This window comes from Natator depressus, chromosome 1 (assembly GCF_965152275.1).
Source record: "Natator depressus isolate rNatDep1 chromosome 1, rNatDep2.hap1, whole genome shotgun sequence".
Classification (NCBI taxonomy): Eukaryota; Metazoa; Chordata; order Testudines; family Cheloniidae; genus Natator; species Natator depressus.
In genome coordinates this window covers 174,564,160-174,590,256 of record NC_134234.1, presented here as the reverse complement: position 1 = coordinate 174,590,256, position 26,097 = coordinate 174,564,160, and the positions used below count along the sequence as shown (strand labels likewise).

General features: G+C 38.0%; 1 protein-coding gene across 2 annotated transcripts in view; it reads right to left on the bottom strand.

Moving 5' to 3' along the window:
* The window catches only part of ROBO2 (roundabout guidance receptor 2), a 1,509,143-nt gene that overhangs the window by 1,467,668 nt on the left and 15,378 nt on the right, over window positions 1–26,097 (bottom strand). For both annotated transcript variants that reach the window (XM_074971504.1, XM_074971513.1), the window contains exon 2: window positions 17,882–17,998. In XM_074971504.1, the coding sequence (XP_074827605.1) occupies window positions 17,882–17,984 (103 nt within the window). In that variant the 5' untranslated portion in view covers window positions 17,985–17,998. The remainder of the gene's footprint in view (window positions 1–17,881; window positions 17,999–26,097) is intronic.

Genomic DNA, 26,097 nt, shown 5'->3' with positions numbered 1-26,097 from the left:
CCCCAGATTCCAAACAGGCTGAGAAATGGTGTCAGAGAGCTCAGGTAGCTATTGTAATTGCAGTTCTGTAAGTACAACCCCTAGAGGCTTAGTCTGTAGCTCCCAGAGCTGGCAAACTCCAAATGGGGGTTACATCAATTTGTAAGTGTGGGGTTCTGCCCTATGCAGGGGGGAGCAATCACTGCAACATAAGAATGACTTGAAAGAGAGGGCAGGAGGGACTCCATCCATTCTGAAATGCAGACAAACCTCAGACTCACAGAAGGGGTGAGACAAAATTAGGAAAGGGGGTGTGTCAAGATTGTTGATGTTTTCCACAATCTGTAACTCTCAAGTGCTATAAGAGTAGGCATAAGAAATTCCTTTACTATGCCTGTGGTCCTTTTTTTCCTGCTATTCTGTTCCTGAAGCAGTTAAACTAAAAGCCCAGTAGTGTCCACAGGGTAGGTGGTGCTCTAAGGGAGTCTCGGTAAGTGAGTGGAGGGCTCTTAAGCGGTCTAAGACACTGGTTTCAAGTCAGCCAGGCAGCGGCACCTCACCCCACCCCAAGGAAGTGTGTCAGATGAGAAGTCTGAGCCCAGGAGCGTGCCCTAGGAAACTATAACTAGAAACAGTGATTAGAGCATATACAGACCCAGTTGGCCTGGAATCTTGTGGGACCTACCAACTGGGTCTGCTCACAATTGAGCAGTGACTGTATAGAATGGTTCTGGGCCAGTTTAACAATGTGTATTGCTGGGTTTTTTCCTTCTGGATTCTCCATAAAGACTGTAAGCTTTGGGGGGCAGGACGATGCATTCTGATATTTTTGCAGTGTTTACCACAATGAAGCCCAAAACATGCTGGGGGCTTCAGAATTAGTGGAATCTAAATGTTAATATTGCATATTCATTTTATTTCAGCAGATGTATAAATAAAGTTCATTAAAATTCATGTTGTCACTATACACTGAAAAGTTAAACATTCACTTTAAAACTAAGGCAAGATACCGTTACACTAAAGTGAACTAAGAACTAAGAACAAACTGAGTCACAGAATTCAAATAATCAAAACTTATCTCTTGTTTTGCAACAGCCAATAATGACACATGAGAGATATTTGCACTGCAACTGAAAAAAAATAAAAAATGGCAGAGGTCCCAATTTCACTAAGTGTAAAACTCAGCGGGATGAGATACAAAGAAGATTTCTTGTAGTAAGGGATGCCTGAAGCCAGTCTTGTTCCAGTTGATAATCAAAATACACCCTTCAGACCAATTTTTGTGAACCAGGAGTCCTACCAAAGTCTGACCTAAGGAAATTGATTGTACACCTTCATAAAGGTTAGAATAGCCTCAGACTGATCCTGTCTCCGCTAATGATTGACTTCACTGTTCCACAGCACCAAAGTCCCTAATCTCCACCGAAAGAAACACACTCCCTGCACCCTCCCAATTTTATTGCCAAATGTCTTATAATAATTTTCCTGCCAATACTCCAAACTTCAGCCTGTATGGTAATAACACACCCAGCTATTGTATCAGCTTTCCTATAAAAAGCGGGGGGGGGGGGGGAGTCTGCAATCCATTAGTAAACAGTACTAGAGGTAACAACAATTTCATATAGTTCACACAGTGGGTGAAATAATCCATCCCTTTACTCCAACACATGAGTGGCTTTGTTGGAATCACGTTGGATTTAACAAATGTTCTACTAGCCGATCTTAAGCCCAAAAACAACCAGACAGAAGGTTCCAGGAGGGCAGCCAATGAGTTAGCCTGAAGCTAAGTAACTAAGTTGAAGTAACTGGACGGGAAAGGACGTAGACCCTGGTCGTCTTCCCCAGACAGCCCCTAAACAGAAGTGGGGCTGACAGAGATTGATTATTTTTTAAAAGGAGCACTCATAATGAGGCATGCATTTATAATACAATGTAAAATTAACTGCCACTTCCGGAAACCCAAGAAAAGCATTAGATTCCCTTGGTATTTCAGGTATTACTATACATTGTGAACTTTTGTTACAAAACATGGCTAACTTTGGACCTCATCTTGTTACACAGAATGCTCGTATTTTCTACCGATGTTAGTGATTTCTACACACTCAGCTGGTCTTAGGATCAAACTCGTTACTTTATAGTTAGCTTCCCAAAAGCAAGTGCTGTGACGTAAAGGTCTATTTTTTCTTTGTTTTCTCACAGCAAAAACTAAGCAGCAGGAGGAATTGGATTGATTTCTTTTAATGCTTTTACAGTGTGCAAAGACTGGTGCCTTTAAAGTGCATAGATGACTTCTCACCATTACAAACCTTTGCTAGATTTCACCACAGATTCTAATTAGAGTGGGTTACTTGCTCGCACGCCATCTGCTAGAATCACCTGTTCTAACAGCTAAATAGCCACAGCAGTAACTCAAGAGCTTGCTCAGCATGTCCTCAACCATTTTAGTAATAGAAATACAAACATAACTGTTAATATACCCTATGTCAAAGAGATGTTCTAAGGTGGCTCAGCATTAATAGTTCTCCCTGAATTGCACGAGACTGGGATTCAATACAATATTCGGTTTCTTGCTCCTCAGAGCTAGCAAGTGCTGAGGAAGTAATGTGCTCAATATCCTCTTTTGAGCATGACAGCACTTCAGAAACATACAATTTCTCTTTAACAGACTGTAAGGACTGCTCTATGGATAGGCTTTGAAAGGAAACCTGTGCAATAGATTTTTAGCTAGAAGAATGGTATTTATGAGATGACCACGGAGGAGGGCATAGAGTTTCAAGCTCCGACTTTTCACTCAGAGTGCATCTGGAGGACATGTTCCAGGTTGTGAGGACGGGGCAATGGGAAAAGACTGTGGTCAACCTTTTTCAAAACTAACTGATTACATATCTGGAAAAAGAATATACCTGATAAAGGAAGACTTGTCTTCTAAATTTAAAAATAAACAATACATCAGTGAAAATTAGCCACACTAATAGTGTGCTCACATAAAGCTATATCATCCCGTTGTTCAGTCACATGGTTTCCACATGTGTGATGCTCATCATCACATATATACTTTAAGACCCATGTATCTTCAGCTGGAAAACACAGGCCGTAAATTTAGCTTTTCACAAATGGTGGGCAGACGAAGAACTACTTCTAAAGTAAGGAAGAATAAAAGGCAAATCAAGCAGCTGAATTAATAGCATTGTTCATCCCTGCAAGGTAGGAATGCAGCAATGTACACAATACTCACCAGCACATGTACAGAACTGTGTTTAATAATCAGGCAGTGAGAAATATTTATACTTCAGAATAACATTTTTAAAAAATAGCAACAGCCACATCTAATATGTTTACACAGAAAATAAATTGACACGAATAGGTTTATTTAATTACAATACCTTTGGTACTGTGTGCATATACAGTATACAGGATGTCCAGCAAAATGGCACTCACGTAAGATCTCAGTTCAGCAAAGCACTTAAGCACACTTATTTTAAGAACATGCTTGAATCCTGAATAGATCTTAAGCACATATTTAACTGCTTTGCAAATAAGGATGGATTTAATCATATATTAAAATTAAGCATGGGGTTAAATGCATTCATGCTTGTCATGAGTGCATAAGTTAATGAACAAAATATGTAAAAATTTAATTGAGTTGCAGAGGCTCACCTCCTTTGAAAAAATGAAGCCACTAACCTTTACAAATATTGTTAATTTAATTACCTCTGATTAAAATTGCATTGTGTATGTGATAGTATAACCATGTGATAGTAGGACTTTGTTTTATTTTTAAAAAATCAGTTTTGTATTCTAGATGCTTTAATCCATAGAATTTAAGGTAGAAATTAAAACATTTTTCTTGCAGTATAGAAGGCATTTTAATTTAAAGGTGACCAACCCTAGGTGGTCAAACTGGAGTACAGTTCGGTAGGGACTCCATATCGCTTAATGGAAATCACTGGAGGTCAAGAGATTCCCTACTGAATTTTAAGGTTCTAGGATTGTAGCTATTGGGAATCTTCACTTGGACATGCATCTCATCTGCTAGTAGAAGTACTAGGTAAACCCCAATATTTCACGGATTTCAGTGGGATGCCCATCTAAAAACATCATACTAAGTAGAGCAAACAGAAGGTTTTTTGCAAACAGGGGCCGCTAACAGGGAGTTTCGAGAGGGAGTTCTCCAGGTGAAGGAGACGCAAATACAGGACCCTTGGGGTAAGTGGCTGTCTGTAGTGTGTGTTTGTGTGTGGGGGTTATGTGCTGGGTGCTGAGCTTGTGTTTGTCTGTCTGTCTGTCTGTTTGTTTGAAGGACCATGTGCTGTGGCCAGCAGTTGGAAGCTGTGAGCTTCTAAACAAGGTTTGAAATCTAGAAGCCTCTGTTCATTGGCTGAGCCTTAGTCAGGGGGCGGGGCTATCAAGGAGGCCAGGGCTTTATAAAGCAGTAAGCAAGGGACCAGGGTCCGCTAACAGGGAGTTTCTAGAGGGAGTTGTCCCTACACCAGAAATGTATTTTTTTTCCCAACTGGAGCTCTTGCAGAATCAACGCCACTACAAAAAATCATAGTGACAATGGTCAAACCTGTTTGGTATCCTTCGACAGTCTAAGGATTGGGATTTTATTCCAACAAGGAAGATTGATGCTTTATTCAGGACCAACTGCAGTCTTATCCATTTAATTGCTAGTGGACCAGCATTTCACAGTTTTCATATACAAAACTAATATTCCAATTCCACCTGATCAAATGCCTTCCCTCCACTCAGGAACAGAGGGAGCACAAGATGAGATGAATGATTTATACTAAATGTTTAAAAATACTCAGATTCTGCATTGATTTCCTTTCTCTCTATCATGAAACCAACCTGTGAGGGAGTGTGATGTGTAACTGTGGTTATTTGGATCTCCACAGACCTTGACCTATAGATCTTTATATTTAGCAGCCATGTAGGCTGAAAGTTCATACACCCTCGTGAGTTCTCATCTTCCTAAAGTTTTAAGGAAATCATAGCTCTGTTAGGATAAGGCAAAATATGTCTCCTCTTTCACTTTCTAAGATGACCAGCTTCATTAAAAAGCTATTAACCACTATAAATTAATTTGCACATCTAGTTGAAAGTGACTATAAAGAAAGTGAAACTGACTTTATTGGTTTTCATAATTTACCAAGATGAAGAAGATGCAAAAAAGCACATATAAGACAGAAAGAGAGAGAAGGGAAGTAGTATTTTTTAAGTTCTTTAAATTTTAAGTAATGCATCAAGCAAATTTTTTTAAACTTGATGCAAGAGTATCCTTTTAAGTAGTCCATTCAACTTGCCAAGATCACTATGGTATGGTAAGTTTTTTAAAATGTATAAATGCCAACTCCTGAACTGCATTCATTTAAAATGGAATATAAATAAAATGCCAAGCTGTATTTCAATAAATTTACATTAGTACACTTAGAACTTGTACAGATGCCAGGATTAAAATGTTTTATACTGCATACATTGTATCATTCTCTTTAGTGCCAATTTTTCTTATTTCTATGAAACTTTCCTGAGTAATACCACAGTGACTGCCAAGAACAGATCTGAGGCTCATACATTTTGTTGGACCCAGAGAATGCCATAACGTTTTTTAAAGTGGAAAAAAAGAGAGATTTACTTTGAATGATGTCTAATAACATTGTAGTTTTCAAAAAAAAAAATCCATATTGGGTAAAGGCTCTTTTCCTCTCTCTTTTATGTGTAATTTACTTTTTGTGAAAGCCCTAATTTTACAGGCCTAGACACCAAAGACTTCTTTTTAGCCACAGACTAGATAACTACATCACAGGAAGAAATACTGTAAGTCTCTCCACACTGTCCCAACGTACCTCAACCCCTGTAGTGAGTCCCTCTATCAACGAGAGAATAACGCCACTCTATCATCATTTCAATCCAAAACCTACCTACTGAGATGTACACCCCCAAGATTCCAATTAGTACGAAATGTGGCAGTAGTTTTTGTGATGTGAACAAATTAGTCCATTGTGAAATAATTTTAAGCAAACTTTTCATGTAGACCAAAAAGGCAATGAATGAATATAGGGTAATTTTATTTACTGCCTTTGTCTATTATGTAGTGATTATTCTTATGTCATGCCCTCTAAACAAGGTAAAGTTTTCAAAACTCACATGCTAAATATCTGTGCAAAATCTGAAAAAGTTAGCCCCTACCAGATGCCTACATATAGTCATGCACAAGGATAAATACACATTTTAAATAAGTGCAACTATTCACACAAAGAGATAACCTTCTCTTTGTTAAACTAAATAGGTTGAGCTTTAGTCTCCCTCCACAAGACATTTTCCAGACCTTGAAACATACTTAGTGTTTTTCAGTTGGTCAGTTTTTTAAGTGTGGACATTAAAATATAACACAGTATTCCATCATATATTTTTCTAAAATTTTTAATCAAAACAAAACTATTACTCAGTTTTTTCATTTACCAAAATGTTAGGTTTAGATCATTACCTCAACAGCTTTCCTGACAGCTTCAATAAAAATATTGATAAAATAGTTGAACGAAAAACAAAACCAAAAAAATAGTCTGTTTTGAACCCTGCAAAAGGAACCAACTTTGAAAGTCTGGAATTTGACAATTTTTCCTAACACTTATGGTAATCATCTCCTTGAAGGTCTCTCTCCAACACAACCTCATTCTCACAATTATCCCTTTTATTAGGGGAATACAATGAACCGTTGCCTTCCCTGCCTGGTTTTTGGGTGAACTTAACTGTCTTCCTTTCTCTGATAATCAGACCACACAGAAGGAAGCAGTTATACTCAGTAAACTTCCACTGGTTGCTTTCCTGCCTTTGGAAAGGTGGCAATTAGAGGAGATTGGAATGATTTTGTCCCCAGTGGGCCTATACCTGCCATTATAGAAGATGCACATGTCTTATTCAGTTATGGAACTGGAAGCAAAAGTTATTTATTAAACAGAATTGTAAATCTGCCCCCTGAGTGGTAGGGAGCCTGAAGCCACTGAAAGGTTTGATCCACTGGCCAATACAAGTTAGTGTCATGAGTAGCAGGAATCCCACACGCACACAGCTGGATGCTTCACAGCTGATTCTAAGTGGTTCTCAGGTGATATATTTAGCCACGTAACTGGCATACAGGAGCAACACACAGCAAATAAAGGCATCTTTGTAAAAACCATTTGTCTTGAGGACTAACCATGGTTTTGTGACATACAGTTGCTTCAACTTGTTGAAGGGATTCATGGTGTGCAGTGTCCCATGGAGACCTTACTTTTGTTATCTCTTGTTTTGTTGATTCCCCTTCAGCTAAAATCAGTCATTCACATCGAGAAGATATGGTTGCTCTTTGTGTATAGAACTGTAACATGGTGATCTTTTAGATCCCAGTTTTAGTCAACTGGTACTGTTTCCTACACCTTAGTTGCCCACTGTGCAAGCAAATGGTTTTCTGCACTCCACAAGATCTTTGACAGGATAGCGGGAGCAGAAGGCCTTCTCCACACATCAAGAATGCAGAGTAGCCACTCAGCAACCCCTGAAAAAAGTGGTAAAGGAGGAGAAAGTTACTGAGATACATTGCTGCATGTGAGATACGGACATGTTTTGCAGGTTGCTGAGCATGTAAAACAGTAAGTAAGGTCTATCGTGGGGAGAGAACAGCAATGAGGACAAAGCAGGGGAGGTTGCTTTGGAGCTCTGTGTCCTTGCCAGTCCAAAACTCAAAAAAAAATTTTTTTAAATCAGCCCCTCACAGTTGCAGCATTCTCCCTACTCCACACTATGTGAAACACAAATCCCCGTATGTTGAAAAAATAAGTGTAAGTTTTGGTTCAGTTCTGTTACATACACTAAGAAACCTCAATGAAATTAATTTTATTGCAGATAAACAGAGGTACTTCTAATGCAAATAAAATGTGGATTTCCCATATTACCCTCTCCTGAGATAGAAGAGTCTCTCTCACGGTATCTCACAGGGAAAATGATGTTATGGATAAACGAGGCTTCCTCTGTATCCTTTAATATAAAAGTTTAATCAAACAACCTCAGATCATTTCCATTCAAAAATCCTGCCTACAATGGAAAATGGCAGCTTCCCTCTGCCATTTGGGTGAAAAATTTACTTTACAAAGAAAAAAAATTTTAAAAAATAAAATATAGCCCCTACCTAAAAAGTGTTGGTTTTCAGCAAGTAAATAATTGTTTTACTTACTGCCTTCACAAATGGGACCTATCTCTCTTCCCCCTAAACCAAAGTATTCATCATCATAATTTTCCATATTATTTTTCAATTTTAGCAGCCATGTCACCCACAGCGACTGATTCACGGTAAGCCATGAGGGCATAGACTACTCTCCCAAAGTCTCAAGCCAAAAGCCTGGTTTTAGGCAGTGTCTGCTTGTAGATTTACCTGTGAGGTTTACACAGAATCCTGAATCCCACACAAAAATCAGGGTTGAAAGTCTGAGTAATTCTACTATAGGGAAAAATACATTTTCCTGGATGTAAATTATTAGAATATAAAATGGCATATAAAGGAAATATTAAGAAGCTAAACAGGAAAATACAATCATATATACAAGATAAGCAAACAACTACTCTACCAAAAGAGTGGAAACCACCTCAGAATTAAATACAGAATGTTCATAGGAAAACCCTAAATTATCTGTTTATTACACTCAGGATTTAATGAAGCTACACTCAGTTTTAACTGGAATTTTCAATCCATCGTAATGCTTCTAACATCAAATGTATTATCTATTTTGGTTCCTTATCTGTCACTATAATATCTGCACACCTCTGTACAGTACATATTAGTCTCATGCTATTTATAATTAGATACTTCTAGTTAATATTAATATTTTATATGAGCTGTGTTAGGAAAGATGTTCATTTTGTGCTAATTGTTTGAAATTACTTTATAATATGCTCAGTAAAAATGATGTTTAAATACGCTATTTGTTGAGGTGTTGGCTTAATTTGCTAATTTTGAGAACATCTGTAACATTTTATGATTGTTTTCTAATTGTTGGCAATACAATGGAAAAAATGTCTGCATGCTTATGTTACTTTTTTCCTTATGAAAGTCAATGAAGATGAATTTTACAGAAATATTATATGTGTATGTGGTATTAACTTGAACAGTGCCCATGTTTGCATAAAGAATAAATGAAAAATAGAAATGTGACTGATTGAAAACAAGAAATTCTTGTGCCTATAATTCCATACTCATGTAGGAGTTCAACAAAATTCCAACAAGATACATGTAGTTGCATATCATAGGTGCCGTTTTGGCAAATGCGACACAGCTTGTGTACTTATCTTTTCCATATACAACCCCCATGGTGTGGGAGGGGCAGAGATGGAGGGAAATGTGGGCTTACTTAAGGACAAAACATCCTGACAAGAAACCCAATAGTTTACTTAGTTTTTTTGCCTAATATTACTGGAAATGGGGTAGTTCTGTCGATGACAAATGTCTCTCAAAAAGGCAGTATTTGTTATTAATCTTTAGCAAATAGACTGAAGTGCTTGCTAACTTGAAGTACTTAAGGTCAAACACTTGAAAAATTCTACTCTTTGCAAAACACCATTGTCATTCATTAATAAAAGTCTGCATAATGTAAAAGAGGCAAAGGTTAAGTACAAGATTATGTTCTATTGCTTCAGAAAACAAGCCACAGATTTATGTGCTGATACTGTATCACTAAGGCCTTCTACAGGAACGGTCAGCAATGACACCATATTATTGATGAAGCCCAGTTCCCCTTTTGAGAAGCAGAATGGTCTACAAGTTGTGGGACTGGACTGAGAGTAAAGAAACCTGGCTTTTCTTCCCAGCTCAGTCATTTACCCGTTGCATGACCTTCGTCAAGCCATGTCTACTCTTTATGCCACACTTTCTCCTCCCATCCTTTAAAATCTAAATATGATATTGACAATCACTTTGAAACAGGAAGTATGTGTTTGTACACTGTGGAAGTGCACAAAAGACAAAGTTTATTGCTGGGGGGCTGTAACATTAATTCTGTGTTGTTAGTTAAGTTTTTGGCATTTGACTATCTAAAGCCAGTATTATGCCTGAATGCTGAGATGTGCTTTACACCAAGTAGTAACTGTTATGAATAATTTCATATAGAAATCTTAGTTGTAGAACACCAACCATTCTATGTATCACAAGTGAAACAACTAGCAAAACTAAATAAGAGAGTTGGTTTAAAACCAGGGGAGAAATTGTGAACATTTGATGAATTATTTTCCATTTTTTGTAAATATTAGCTGTTTCAGTGAAAAGTGTCCAAATTTCAAATGAGCTCTATTAAATAACACATCTTAATTAACCAAAGGTGTCTTTTTCAAAGTGAAATGAGCTGGTAGCAAACAAGCCTTCTTGGGACTTTCAGCACTGACACCAGATTTAAGTCTGGCTTCTTGAAACCTAGAATTAAGATTTAACAATCTCTTCTAGATTTTAATCTTCTGTGGTGGGCAGAGTGAACCCATAAATAAGTTCTCTGCATAATCCAAATCAAAAACAAAAGCAGTTGTGGGAAAGCCCGGCACATAGTATAAGATAACCCCAACATATAGCATGTCAGGCATATGGATATTGGAAAGAGCCATACTGCAATTGACGTTAATTTTATTAATTGTATTTTTATTATATTTCACAAAACAAAGAATGTGCCTGTTATAGTTAACAAATATGACAATTCCTCCAAGGCTACACATTTGGTATTTCTGGTACCCTTTTACTAATTATTAGATTTTACCAAAGTTTTATAGTTGCAGTTACATGAACTGTATAAGGACTGTTCCTTAAGTAATTTTATGTATACTAACATAGTCTTTGCTTGTTCACAAAAGTGACTAGTAGTGTCTAACAAAAAATGATAACCTAAATCAGAAGGTGTTTCAGTTCACTGAATGTTCCTCGTATTTTAAAAGATCCTTGTGCACTAGGTAAATGATTGACCAGTTATAAACTTAATTTCTTGCTACTAGGTGGTCATCAAAAACTGTTTCTATAGCAGCAGAAGCTGGCACACAACTGCTGAGAAACTAATAACTGCTCCCAACATCCTATTGTCCTCATACATAGAAACTTACGTTTCTTTCCTAAAATCTTTGTTAAAAATATCTGAAATGCACATTAATTTCAGAACCCTTTCTTCAGACTAGTATGTGAAGTAATTTATATCCATATGGATTACATTAAAATACTTGAATATATATATATATATATATTCATCAGCTGCTGTAACATTTTTGAGAACTCTTGTATTTAATTAAGGCAAAGATTGAGATTTTCAAAACTAGGGGATTTAGCGCCTCAGTTCCCTTAAGCAGCCTTTATGATCTCAGAAGGTTTCCTGGACCTCCTAGTATGGAGGGAAATGCACAAACTGCTTTATCCCATTAAAAGGGACATAGCACACTCTTCCCCTCCACATGGCCAACTCATGGAAGTACTGGAGTCATAGCTCTCCCTAGCCTACAACAGTTTGAGGCGACATGCACCACTGTGGGAGAATTTTGGGAACAGTCTCCGACTATAATTCTGTCTGTTTTTTTAATGATCAATGCAAAAGGGACAGGCTCTTTACTACTCTCCTCACATTGCAGACTGTGTAAAGGATAAGTAGAATCTGGCTCTTGAAATGAGAAAAATAAACTTTATTGCCCTCAAAAGTCTAAACACTTACAAGCAAATCAATGTGGCTTTGACTTGCAAGGTCACTGAATAAGTCCCTCACTGCTCGGTCTATTCCCATTCATATCTGGTTAATTGTACTAAGCCTGCCCTAAAATTTATGTTATCTAGCATACATTCTCATCAGAGTATCATCTTTGCAACTATGTAAATTAATTTGCTTTTTCTATATTGCAGCTTTAATTTTCTAGGAATCTGCTGTTTGCAGCTGCAGTTGCCATTTTGTAAGATACAGTTGATGTAGCTTGTTAGAGCAAAAACTCGCGGAAATTTACTTCTGTTTATTCATATCTTACCATTTCCCTTCATCTAAGTTTAAGACATTACATTCAGACTGAAAGTGTATGGCTGCTGTATATATTTTTAAATAAAAATATCTACCTGTACACTGTATCTATATTCTATATAAAAATTATGTTGAAAGAACATTATTTAATTTGCAAAGTCAAGCACTCAAAAACTAGGAAATGCCAGATTGACAGTTGCTGATGCAACCTTAATTTGGCCTCCTTGTGAGGCCAGTCTGTGCACTGAATGATGCAGGGGTCCTGTGGAAAAACAACAGTAAGTGATCATGTAATTAAAGACTGTATCATAAAGGATAGGCACAAAGAGGCTGAATTAGGGTTTCACAGGCTGATGTCCAAACAATATGTATTTGGGGAACTAGAGATTTAAAAAGGCACCCTGGTCCATGGAGTCTGCCATATTCACTTCTGGAGAAGTGGTGAAAAGACAGTGTTGGGCTGAGGAATCAGTAAACTATTTTCAAGTTTAATATCTTGCAATCCACAAGGGCTAGTACTGAGATTACATCATTCTAATAAACATATAGCATTTGTTTCCATTTTGAGTCCAATAGGATTTTACCAGCCACTATCTTGAGAACCACTAGACCTAGAAAACAGTGCCTTATGACATCTAGAAAAACTTAGTGTGCCATCTTTCAAATACTATAAAGCATTAATTTGTAACTCCAATGTTTCAAAAGATGAATTATGCCTTAGCTTTAACTGTTTAAGTAGGAGTTTTGGGAATAGAAGAGCAAGATGCTAGTTAGAATAACATGACCTCGTGGTTCCTTTTAGATGTCAAGATTAGAAACTCATTGCTGAACTAGTAGACATGTTTCATAATGTTTATACAACAGAGCAATTAAAATAAATAAAAAACTAGTGCAAGTTATGAACCAGTGGCCCTCATTTTATTTTTTAAATTAACTCATGACTTTAGATGCCTTAATTTTGGGGTGCCCAACTTGAGTCACTTTAAATGGCATGGTTTTCAGAGGAAAGATGCCCATCACTCTGAAAAAAAAAAAGATAAGTTCCCTTTAAGACATCTCAAGATAGGGACCCAAAAATTGAGACACCCAGAGTCACTAATCACTTTTTAAAATCTTAAACATATAAAGTAGGTCCCTTCATTACATTACCAGACAAACTAATATGCACTAGCAAAGCCAACAGCCAGACATCCTTCTCTCTCATATTAGAGAAATAGAAAAAGATAATGTTCCAGTCAGTAGCTGGAAAGAGGCTCATTTCTTTTGAAACAAGTCCACTATATATTGAACTGCACATTGCTATGATCTAAAGCGTTAGTTCATCTCTTTTGTTGCCCATGGAAACTTACATTCCCCACTTCACAAGGTTAGTCCAATGTTAATTACAAGGTTTACACTGCTTGTACTCTTTTGATTATGAATTCTGACTAAGATGATACATGGAGCTTTCTTCCATATTTTTGTTATAGTTGGTGCACATATTGTGTTCATTAGCAAAATTCTAACAATTGATAGACAAGCTGCTGACAATGCAGGTTAAATCTATCTCTTGTATAATTCCAATGACTTCAATGGAGTTACTCCAGAGTTTAATTTGGGCCAGTACGTGGAAATGAGACTCAACAGGATAGCAGTTTAAAAATGAGAGGCTTTTGTTTGAGTTTGGTGTTAGTATTTGAAAGAGCAGGTTGGATTTTTTCTGGTGTAAGTGGATTGTTCTGGGAGCGAGAGTTTTGTGATTCAGAAGCTGTTCCCTGTGTATATGCAGCCATATGTCTTAACCTCTCTCTGGCAATGTGCCTAAATCTGGAATAGTGAGAGAGTTGTATTTAATTGTGTTCTTGTTTTGTCCAGTTCTCTTTGAGTCCAAGTGTAGTGCATAGAGCTGAAATGACAAATGTTGAATTTTTACTCAAATTTATTAAATAGAAGCAGATATTCTCCTTTATATTTCTCGGTTCCCTCAAGTCAAGAGTGCCCACAGACTTTACAGGGCCCAAAGTCTGGGTCTGTTGGTGTCAGTGTGAAATTTGCTTAAGAAAATACTTCAGAGTTAACACAATAGTTAGGAAAGAGTTTTGTATTTATCTGGTTTGGCGGGTTTTCTGTGGGGGGCAGGAGGGTGGCTGTGTTTTGTTTTGTTTGTGCCTGCAGAACTTTTTTTTAAAATGGTGGATGAACCCAGCTTGACTGTCATAACCCAGGTTATATATGAATGCTGGCAGTTAAAAATAGCTTCCATTTAAAAGGACAATGAGTAAATTTAATATGAAAGTTAGCGTGACAGTGAATATGGAACCTTACAATGCCACTATTGAAAAAAAATAAAGTTGATCCATAACTAAAGGCTTTTATATATGCAACTAAATGTCATCTGAAAGACTGTATTACCTTAATACCCACCACTTTATACATTAAGTTCATGTGATCAGATTAGATAAAAAGTTTAGTGTAAATTATAGTTTACTATACAGAGTTCACTATTGTACTGAGCTTCAAGCTATATAAGTGTTTTCTAGAAGTCTGTTTGAAGGGGCAATTGCCATTTTGAGAGGCACAGCTGATGCAATTTTCCACAGAGGTGAGATACTGTGCTCTCCTGTGGAGACTTGGCTTTTATGCTTTCTTATATTGTTGCTTCATTTACTCTAAATCAGTTAATCTGAACTAAAGGTATCTGGTTTGCTCTTTGCCACATTTTTCTAGTCACAAATATTTTGCTCATGAAAATATACTAAAATCCTCCAAGTAAGTAGGATGAATAGCACTTTTCAAAGTGAAACTCAAATCCTCCCAATAAATGTCTGTTCACATCTTTCACCTAATAAGACTTTGCTTTACTGGGAAGGCGAGAGTTTTACACACACACACACCCCTACCTCATTATGGAAGAGCAGAGGGATAAATTTATCTTTCTGACACATGAATGGTACCACCTGAAGTCAATGGAAATTAGGTCCAGGTATCTGAGGGCTGAATTAGCATCTATATTCAGTACTAGTATTAAAGAAGTATGTTTCTCAAAAGAATTCGGAGCACATATAGACTACTATAAGAAAAAGGTGAATAAATAGTTACCTTAGAGTTTATTTCAATATTACTACTTGGTGTACCGGATGAAATTACTTTTTGGCCATGATTAATGGGGATAAACGAAGTATGATCATGAGTCCTGTGAATAATAAACATCTATAATTAGACTCCATAAAGACTCCATTCTTTCTGCCGAGCATATTAATTTCTTCAAATTATTTTTAAGTGAAAACATTAGGGGATTGCAGGATGTATTACTGTAACTCAAATCAGTTACAAAATTTCCATTCAGACACAGTATTTGAATCATCCATAAAAGTCTGTTGGATATTTACTCTAAAGATTATTGCCCCTAGGTTTTAATGTATCTCTACATTGCCAGTGAATTAAAAACAAACTTCTTAGTCACTTTAAATTTCATGTAGCCATTGGTAGCAGTGGCAAGTGTTAACACATACTAGAAAGTATCTAAACTGAAGGCATATGGTAAACCTCAGTCCTCACAGAGCTCATCAATTCTGCCAAAACTGAAATACATTCAACTTGATTATATTATACATATTTGACCCTACTTATGGTTATCCATGAACCATGTAACTATCTTGTAAATCTTAATACGATTTGCAACAGAATTTGTGAAAATAATGGATTAATGTATTTGACTACATTGTTTTATGTCATTTACAAAACATATGGCCTTTTTCTGTCAAGGAAGACAGAATAGTTATAGGAGACTAAGTAATGTTTTATACATTGTCAGACAAATAGCCCTGGTATTAAAAATACATGTTTACACATTAATTTTTTTTACTTTTCCTTCATTCAGAAACAGTATCAAAATGTTCATCACACAGGTGTTAAGTCATTGAATAGGATAAAAATATTTTACCATACTTGTTGCAGGTCATTTTTGCATACAATACATAATCAGAATAATTTTCAAAATAGATGTATTTTCCCAGCCACACATTGCAACCAAAGTGAAAGTAACAGTGCATTCATTAAAACTTTGTTTTCACAAGTTTACTTCAAATAGCTAAAAAAATAAAATCATCTCTGTATAGAAACAGTTTTCATCAGTCAAAAAACTTCAGTATATGAAATCACACCTAGAGATCTGCTGTAGCTGTTCATATTGGACCTGATCCAAAACCTATTAAAATAAGTGGTAGATTTCCACTTACTACTATGGATTTTGGATTAGGCCCTTGGGCCCCAATCTTTCAAACAGTTCCACAGGTGCTAAACTTCTTTGCACAGTTATGTAAGTATCTGCAGGATCAGGGCACTATTTGGGAAAATGCAACACAAATTTTATTTATACTCAGATTCCAGATGTAGATTTTCAAACTCACAACTAGTATCAAACTATACATTAAATACAATGACCATTCCAACAGCCAAAAACAAATCTAACCCCACCCCCAAACCACTACCCCACAATTATCAGAGCAGACATTACAGGCACATTTTAGTCAACAGCATTATTTACTGTTATTAATCACAATAGGACACAGAAAACCTTTTGTTGAAAAACGACACCTTTTTTTCCTGTTAGCTGAGTAAATTGAGGACATGATAATCTTGCAGCTCCTCTGTAATACTAATTTATCAAAGTAAGCTTAGCATATCTCACAAAAGGAATTTCTATTCACTTTTCCCCTTTACTTCAATGCCTCATAAATTATCACTTACTCCCAGGGTGTAAAAATATTCACGGTTTCACACACAAAAATTACAAGCTTTTCTCTCCCTTCCTTTTTTCAGTTATCTGTTATTCTTTCCTATCTCAAAATTATCAACAGAGATTATCCTTCAAGGCAGAAATGGAGAAACTTTCAAGAAAATAAACCAAACACAAATGCAAAATGGCTGAGTTATCTGAAAGTGAGGTTGGTGCTCTTTAGATAACTTGAATATTACATTTCATATTGCTTACAGTATCATTGACAAAAACAATTAAGCCACAGTAAATTTAACATATCTGACTTCCTATTCAGGTTTCAGACTGAAAATGCAACATGTGCTTTTTAATCTGTAAAGCACTTGAGTAGTTTTCACCTTTCTTCAAACAACGGTTTACATCACAGTAACATTACATCCAGTAACTTCAGAGCTGAAACAATCTGAAGTGTTTCCCAGAATCATACATGACTAAAGACTTAAATATGAGCAAAATGTTTGAAAAATGTAAACCAGCCATTTTCATAAAAAAAAGCTGAACAGTTAGCAACTTGACTGATCAAAATTTTCTCATCAAAATTATTTTTCTTTTTTTTTTCTGAGTAAACAGAAGTTATCGCTAAAAGTGCAAGTTTTCTATGGAATATTTTATTTTTTTTGTCAAAAAAAAAATAGCCAAACACAAAATAAGTTGCTTTGGCTATGCTGCTGTGGTGCGTAGGAGAGGACTTGTAATTTAGTTGCCTCACATCCCCATTCTGCACTATGGGCCAAGCTCCCCAGCCATATTTTGTCTCCAATTATGCACCATGACCATGCAACTCCCATTATATACCACCTCCCCTCAACAAGAGGTGAGTCTGTGGTATACTATGGGATATTCAGGCTAATCAGAGATAGCCTGAGCTATAGAGGAAAATGGGAGCTTGAGGCACTGTGGACAGCTTTTCAAATTCGAAGTGTTTGGATTTTGATTTTTCACCAAAAAGTCAAAGTTTTCCATAGAAAGTCCTCCTTACCCACCCACCCACCCCCATTTTCCAATCAGCTCTAGTTAATAATAGTCAAAATACACACAGTACAAAACAATGACAAACTTCTCAAGTAAGCAGATGTCCTGCCCCCCACCTCCACATTGTTTCAGTCATCAATAAACAGTTGATTATCAGAAAGAAAACATTAGAACTTACCTTGCCCTTGTCCACTGGCCTGGTGACTCCATACCATCAGAATTACCGTTAATATCCAACATGTCCACCCAATTACTCTGATGCTCTCTTGTCCTCCAGCCATTGCATTATTAGACACTATGAAAAGAGAGATTATTATATCTGTGTAATTACAGCTCTTTGGAAATACAGGGGGAATGGGGGAAGGGAGGGCAATCAACCTTTTCAGGAATAAGTCTAGCTAGGATTAATATATCAACCAGCTTTCATAAATATTCATCTGTAACAAAAAAGTCTCTCTCTTCAGGACTTTCATAAAACTATGCTTATGACCTTGTACAAAATGGAACCAAGTGGCCAGACAAATAAATAAATATTTTACTTTGGCTCACACAGAGTTTAAGAGCCTGGACTGGCAACCTCTACCTCACTGAGCCTTTCTGCTCTCTCCCAAGATAGTGCTTGAGAAAAGCCCCTGACCCATCTTCCCCTGCCAGACTTCCCTCTTCAGAGCTGCTACAGCTCACAAGCATAACATTCTTGTTACCATAATCATAAACAGACATTAGCTGGATTTTCACTTACAATTATTTTTTAGAATTGTTACAAAATAACTGAATATTATTATAACAAAATAATTCCATGTTGTACAATACCCTTTTTGTCACATTACTGAGTGTAACACTGTCACACAAAGTTTTGTGGTAAGACTTAGCTCTAACATGCTACAGAGTGCATAGGGCACTTGCCTAAATTTGGCAGCAATTTCCTCACATTTCCCCTCTCCCATGACTGTAGCCTTGTGTTCTCCCCTAATTGCAAAACACACACAAACAACAATGTTTACATCTGTCTTTCCAAATTGTGAATTTTAGCTCAAACTTAATCTCTGAACCTCATTTTCATTTTATACATGTGCAAGAGCTACTCAGGAAAACAAATCTGAGACCAATTCATTCTTTCTGTAACTCACTGATATATATATTAGAAATTAATTATTTGTCCCCACCACTACATCGCCAAACTAATTTCTGTATCTAAAAACCAATAGAAATATTTTTAAAATGCAATGGTAATTCTGTTCTATAAAGACAGAGTAGTCACAGTTCCGGAGACTATTAGGGCAGTATAAATACCTGAACAACCAGTAGCCCTTCAATAAAGCTATTCTGAGGTGCCTGGATGTGGATTTGGGTTTTTTTTTTTTTTTTTTTTTCAAAATGGATTTGACATAGTTCCACAAACTTAAAAAAAAACCTCTACACCTACAATGTGCATTAATTGTAGTATCTGTAATACATAAAGGACTGTGTGATAGCTGACTGTATTGAGGATTCATAGTCTTAGATATTACTGTACAATACAGTATGATTATGATTTTTACTCTCAAAATAAATGAGATTTTGCTATATGGTTGTTACTGAACAATGATGTGAGACTGGGAGATGTCCACTGCAGGCTCCTCAGTGGCAACAAAGGTGGTGACCCACACCCAGGTGGGTGTTAATTGATGATTGACCAGTAAGGGAATTATAAACAAAATATTTACAATTCAAAAAGAGGCAGTTGCACAGGCACAGCACAATGAGGATTGCTCAACTCTGTGACTCAGCAAGGCTTGCCAGGACATGCCTGGGCCAGTACCTTCTCAGTTCATGTCCAAAGGAATCTAAAATAAGGAACAGTGGCATCATGAGACCAGGTCCCTCCTCTCCCACCTACTCTGAAGGCAACAAGAATGCTAGGAAGACAAAGACTTCGAACTGAGGAGATTGGTCCCAGGCTGAAAAGAAAATTCAGCCTGTTTATTAAGAACTGCCTGCAATGTGCAATGCAGTGAGAAAAGCTGTTTGATTAAAATCTTGCTTAGTCTGAAAGTTTAGGGTTTAGAATGTATTTACTTTTTATTTTCTTAGATAACTATCTCTGACCTTCATGCCTACCACTTATAATCACCTAAAATCTATGTTTCTGTAGTTAATAAACTTATTTTAATGTTTTATCCTTACCAGTGAGATGGGGAATCTGCTCAGATTACAAAGGCTGGTGCATGTTCGCTATCCTTTGATGAAGTGGCAGACTAATTAATAAGCTAGTATTGCTCAGGAGAATGTCTTGAGCAGCGTAAGGCAGTCCATTTCTGGGGTGCAAGGTGGGGGTATTTTCTGGTATTTCCCTGTGTATGGTTCAAGAGCATTCATGCAATTTAGCTGGATGTGTCCCTGAATGTTGACTGAGTGATAACAGCACCTGGAGGGGTTTGCTGCTTGTCACTAGCAAAGCATTGTGAGGAACAGGCCAGGCTGGAGAGTTAAGGAGACACAGCAGTCCCACTGTTCCAGGTTGTACCCCATTACAGACATGAACCAAGATTTCAGCTGACATCTACAGCGAGGATTGGGTAGCCAGTAAGCCCACAGTGCTACCAACCAATATAGACTGTGATCTTCTGAAACACATACAAAGTTAACATTTAATCATATGTATCAGTGATCCAACCACTTGGCCCAGAATCAGATGTGCTTCTTCATGAAACACATGTAGCTCTTTCAAGGTTAACATTTGACGCTCTGAAGTTAGTTATGGTGATCAGATATCCCAGGATGGAGAGACAACCCTGTTTTGATTAGTTTTTATTAACTCATAAGTTTGGTCATCTTGCCACATTACCCTGCGTGATCCTAAGAGCTGCTCAATGTCCATTGGCAAAGGTTTCACTGTCATGTAACAGCAACTTCTATCACACTTAACAAACTCACTATATCTAACACATTGCTGTCATGGGATTTTTCTATAAAGAATGTCATATAAACTATCAGATGAACATTTCTATCATATTGGTCATCATAATCGTTGTGTGATGTATGTACAGGAAACAATTAAGAAGTTGTAGGTCTGTGTACCAAAAATATGCTCAAACCAGCATGGTTTTGTCCCAGACAAAGGAATATCGATTTGCCTGTCTGCCTAGGTCAGGGGTCGGCAACCTTTCAGAATTGGTGTGCCACGTTTTCATTTATTCACTCTAATTTAAGGTTTCGAGTGCCGGTAATACATTTTAACGTTTTTAGAAGGTCTCTTTCTATGAGTCTATATTATAACGAAACTATTGCATGTAAAATAAACAAGGTTTTTAAAATGTTTAAGAAGCTTCATTTGAAATTAAATTAAAATGCAGATCTTATCAGTTTAGTGCAGTGGTTCTTAACCTGGGGTGCACGCACTCCCTGGCGGTGCGAGATGCCCTTTCTGGGGGTGCAAGACATGCGACATTTTTTTAGAAGGTAAATCATCGAAAACACAAATTAAGCACAGGCACATAAGTACAACTATTTTGTTTCATCAAACCTATGTATTTATTAACATTATACATTTTTTAATGATTACTGTAATATACAAAGTTTTTAAGTTTAAGTTTTTAAGCTAATTGTAGTGTAATTTTTTATAAGGGCTGCAGAGCGCTGGGCCCAGGCCAGGAGCAGAGCCCTGGGCTGGCTGCTGGTACCCCAAGCTGGCAGGAGGTCTGAGCAGGGCCAGAGGCTTGGACCCCAGCTGGCAGGAGGCCGGGCGGCTGGAACCCCAGACCAGCAGCGAGGTGAGCGGGGCCTGCGACCGGTATCCCAGGCTGGCAGCAGGCTGAGCAGGGCTGAAGGCCGGGACCCCGGCTGGCAAGGGGCCGGCAGCCAGAACCCCAGACTGGCAGCGGGCTGTGCTGGGTGGTGGACAGAACCCCAGACTGGCAGCGGCTCACCCGCTGCCAGTTTGGGGTTCCACCAGCTCTTGCCAGCTGGGGACCCGGCCGCCAGCCCAGCTCAGCCGCTGCCGGCCTGGGGTTCCATTCACTCAGGCCGTCAGTGGACTGAGCAGGGCCGGCGGCCGAGACCCCAGCTGGCAAGGGGCCAGCAGCTGGAACTCCAGACCATCAGCAGGCTGAGCGGGGCTGGCGGACAAAACCCCAGACCGTCAGTGGGCTGAGCCACTCAGCCCGCTGACGGTCTGAGGTTCCATCCGCCGGCTCCTGCCAGCCAGGGTCCTGGGTGCCGGCCCCGCTCAGCCTGCTGCCAGCCTGGGGTTCTGTTCACCCAGGCAGGCAGCGAGCTGAGCGGGGCCGGTGGCTGAGACCCGGGCTGGCAGCAGCGTGCCAGTAAAAATTGGCTCGCGAGCCCCCTTTGGCACGTGTGCCACAGGTTGCTGATCCCTGATCTTGAATGTAAACACAGCAAAGTAGGCTAAAGACAAAGGAAATTACATTTGCATATGAAGTTAACAAGCAAGGAGGAAGGAAAAGCAAATTAACAAGAGAATGAGAAAAGGGGACATGGAGCCAGCACTCTGAGGAATAAACAGCAAGAATACTTTTCAAAGGTTTTCTGGACTATTTATTTGTAATCATTTTCTGCTTCTATTATCTTTGCTTAGTGTCACCTAAATCTCTGTTCTTTTTTAATAAACTTATTCATGGTTTTACTATAAGTTCACCTAAGTGCAATATATTGAAGTGTGAATCCTCAGCTGGTCTAGCAGGCTGGTGTGACTACTGGCTCTTTGGAGACAGGGTCCTTGGTGATTTTTGTGAGTGTCCAGTGACAGAGGCTGGGTACTGTAGGGCAGTGGTAGGCAACCTGCGGCCCATCAGGGTAAACTGATTACGGGCCGGAGATATTTTGCTGATGTTGACCATCCACAGGCATGGTCCCCCGCAGCTCCCAGTGGCCGCTGTTCACTGTTCCTGGCCAATGGGAGCTGCGGGAAGCGGCAGCCAGCATGTCCCATTGCCCAGAAACGGCGAACCGCAGCCACTGGGAGCTGTGGGGGACCATGCCTGTGGACAGTCAATGCCAGAAAAATGTCTTGCAGCCCGCAATCAGATTACCCTGATGTGTCCCACATGGGCCGCAGGTTGCCCACCACTGCTATAGGGGAGTGCTTTTAAGTTGCACACAAAGTTAACCTGGAAGGCAAAATAAAGGCTGGCAGAACTTCTGAGGAGATTGTTTGGAGGGCTAAGAGCCTGTAGTGTCCGGGCGCTGACACATACTTTAGCTCCAGCAAGTTACCCTAGAGAGAGGGACAACAAGTCCTGAATTCCCTGAGAAATTGTCACATATCCTCAAGTAGCACTGCTGGTCTGTAAGCAAAATAGCACTTTCTCTGGCTATCACCCGGCAGCTGCTTCCTACACCTTAATGCATTGGCTGCACTGCTGAGGGATAACAAAAAACATGGAAATGCTGCAAGTATTGAGGGAAAAAGGAATTTGTGGGAAGAACAGACTACTGAAATCATTGTCCAAAGGCACAAAGCTCTGTAAATACCCAAGGTACTTTTTATTACTACAAATTCACAGAAGTAGTGTTCTGTTAAAAAAATTGGCAAAGAATTGGTTTTAGAGATAGAAGGGTAGATTCATTTTTATTAGTGCAGTGTAAGCAAACAGATGGTGTTTAATTAGTTATTTACCTACTTTGGGATTTTAATGAATAGAAGTAAAGATAATTTTCAATTTTCCTTTATCTACAGAAAGCTTGCATTTCATAAATGCTGAATTTTCATGTTATCTGCATCCATGCCAGTTTTACTATAAATATCAAAAACCTGAAATCATTAAAATTACTTCTAGAAACTGCATAGGAATCAATGTCTACATTTTATTAAATATGATAAATGGTTTTTTAAAACATATGTTTCACATGTGGACATTAATGAGGTGGTGTAAGCAGATTGGAAGTGTGTGAAGTATTAGTTTGTAGGAGAAAAAAAAAATAAGAGGGAAGCTCACAGGTCCACGTCTCTGTAATACACAATAGAAAAAGGAATCAAACAAGTCAAAGCCTGATACAGATTTTGACGTGTGACCTGAACTGCACTTTCTTCCTGCTGTGTTCAACCAGTGAAAATGCAGTTTAGGCTAGGGGCACGTATAAAAGCATCAGGGATCTGTGGGATAACTAGAGCAGCATGCAAAGGTCTGCATAGCAAGTTACTGCATGGCAAGCCAGGATGCGAATCTACAGCACACAAGCTTGCCTCACAATAATGTCCTATGAGAACACTGCTACAGTACAGTGAAAGTCCTGGGGTGAGACTTGGCGTACTGTCCTTTCATATAGGCTATTCCTCCATGCTGCACTCTGGACCCAATGCCTAGTAATGGTAACATGGCTTACTGATTTGCTGTGCTATCATAAATACTGGGCTTCATTCTAGTTCCAAATGCCTACTGCTTCTTCATTCATATCCATGTATGACACATTTTTTTTAACATAGAGTCACCAACATGAATTTAAATAAATAATGTGCACCACTTTCTGGTTACATCATTTTCTATTCTACTCATTCATAATGTGTTTGAATTGTATCGTCAGAATTCAAAGAGCACTCTGCTTATTGACATATCAAATTATAAAACCAAAAACAAAGTTTGTGGAATTGAGAGACAGGTCAGAAGGGAAACTTAGATGGGCTGGGGGGATGGGGAGGAGTTTCTCAAGTTTGCCGCACTTCCTTCAAAAGATTCTTGCAAGGCAAAGGCAGCAAACTAAAGCCCAGGGTTAAATTCAAAATAGGGCTTCCCTTGGCCTCGATCTCTTTTTAAAGGAAATAGATTTATCTACTGCGCCTGAATTATGTAAGAGGGCTGGGTAGTTTTTGGATCACTAGTATATTTATAGCTATGTAAAGATAATAATATGAGTAATCAAATGTCAAGCATCAAGGATCATAAAAGACTATTACATATGGTCACACATTCCAACAGTGAACTCTTCAAGTACAGTGTAATGGATTTGGAGGCATAGGAAAAAGAGGACATGGCAACTAACAGAAGTAGATATGTCTAAAGTCAGCAGATATGACTGAATACTGACCCTTATATAGAAGGGTACCATTTTTCTGAGCTTAAAAAAATGTGTTACCACCATCAAGTTACTGAAATTGTATTTATGAGCATAATCTATCAATGGAGAATCTGACTCCAAACCCAAAAAAGTTTACTTCTTTTTAATCCTAAACCAAGCTTTTCACAATACATGCAGAAAGTTTTTTACTTTAGTCAAACATTTTTATAATTACATACAATTGCACTTATAGAGTAGACAATGAAGCCTATTTACTGTGCTATTACTTTATGTATTACCTGTCTACTGGTTGATTATTCCTGATACATTACTTCTGTCTGATTAACAATTACAGAAATTTAGCACAGCCAGCAGTCCAGAGCAACTATGTTAATTTAACAAAAATAGTGACTTTTTAGTGAGTACAACAGGTCAGTCTGTTTAAGAAATATTCTATTCTTCCATTTTAGTTAGCTGATGAAGATGAGCTCTCAAGAGACAGTACTACAGAGAACTGCGTTTCTTGTAATCCTTTTTTGAATCACTAAATATTAAGACTCTCTTTAACACTTTGGGAGCATTCCAATTTATTTTTTAAGGTTTCTCTGAGCTCGGCAGAAGTTCTCTTTTACATATTGGGGGAGAGGGGGGAAGAAGAACTGCAATACAGATATAAGAGATAATTAACTGCCTGTGTTTCCCTGAACCTCTATAGAATTTTGTCTTCCCTGAAGCAGAAAGGAAACTTTCTTTAAAAAATTCCCAAAGTAAAAGGTAAACTGGATAAGTGAGCAATCAAATATGATTGTGAGTATGACATTAGTACAACTTCAGCTGGGAAGAAAGGCTAATATGTTTTCCCATGAAACGAAAAATGCCTAATTTTGTTTGTTTCACGTTTTTTCTAATTTACAAAATTAGCCATATCATACCTAAGAAGAAAATACCACTTCCTTTTCTGTAGGTTGGCTGATCGAGAACAACTGTACATATACATGTAAGAAAACCTGAATCTTTCAGACACTTCCTGCTAATCAGACACAGTTTGTTCAGCTGTAGATAATTTAAGTCACAGGTGCAACCAGTCAAAGATCACAACAAATGTGGGATTCACCTCAGGCAGGAGCTCTACTGAAGTATCTATGTTAGACAAAACCTTTTGATCCTTCTTTTCTTCATATTGATAACCTGAAACCTGGTGTAATTGACACAACTCATTAAAATTTATGGGAGCGGAACTACCTATGTGAGACTGAATTTGGCCCCTGCAGTCTGGAGTTACTTTGATTAGTTGGGCAATCACAACCAACATTTATATACTCTTTCTGCTGCTAATACGTTTTTGTTTTACAATACATTTAGCTTTCATTTGTTCTGAGCCATCACTTTACAGATTTACCG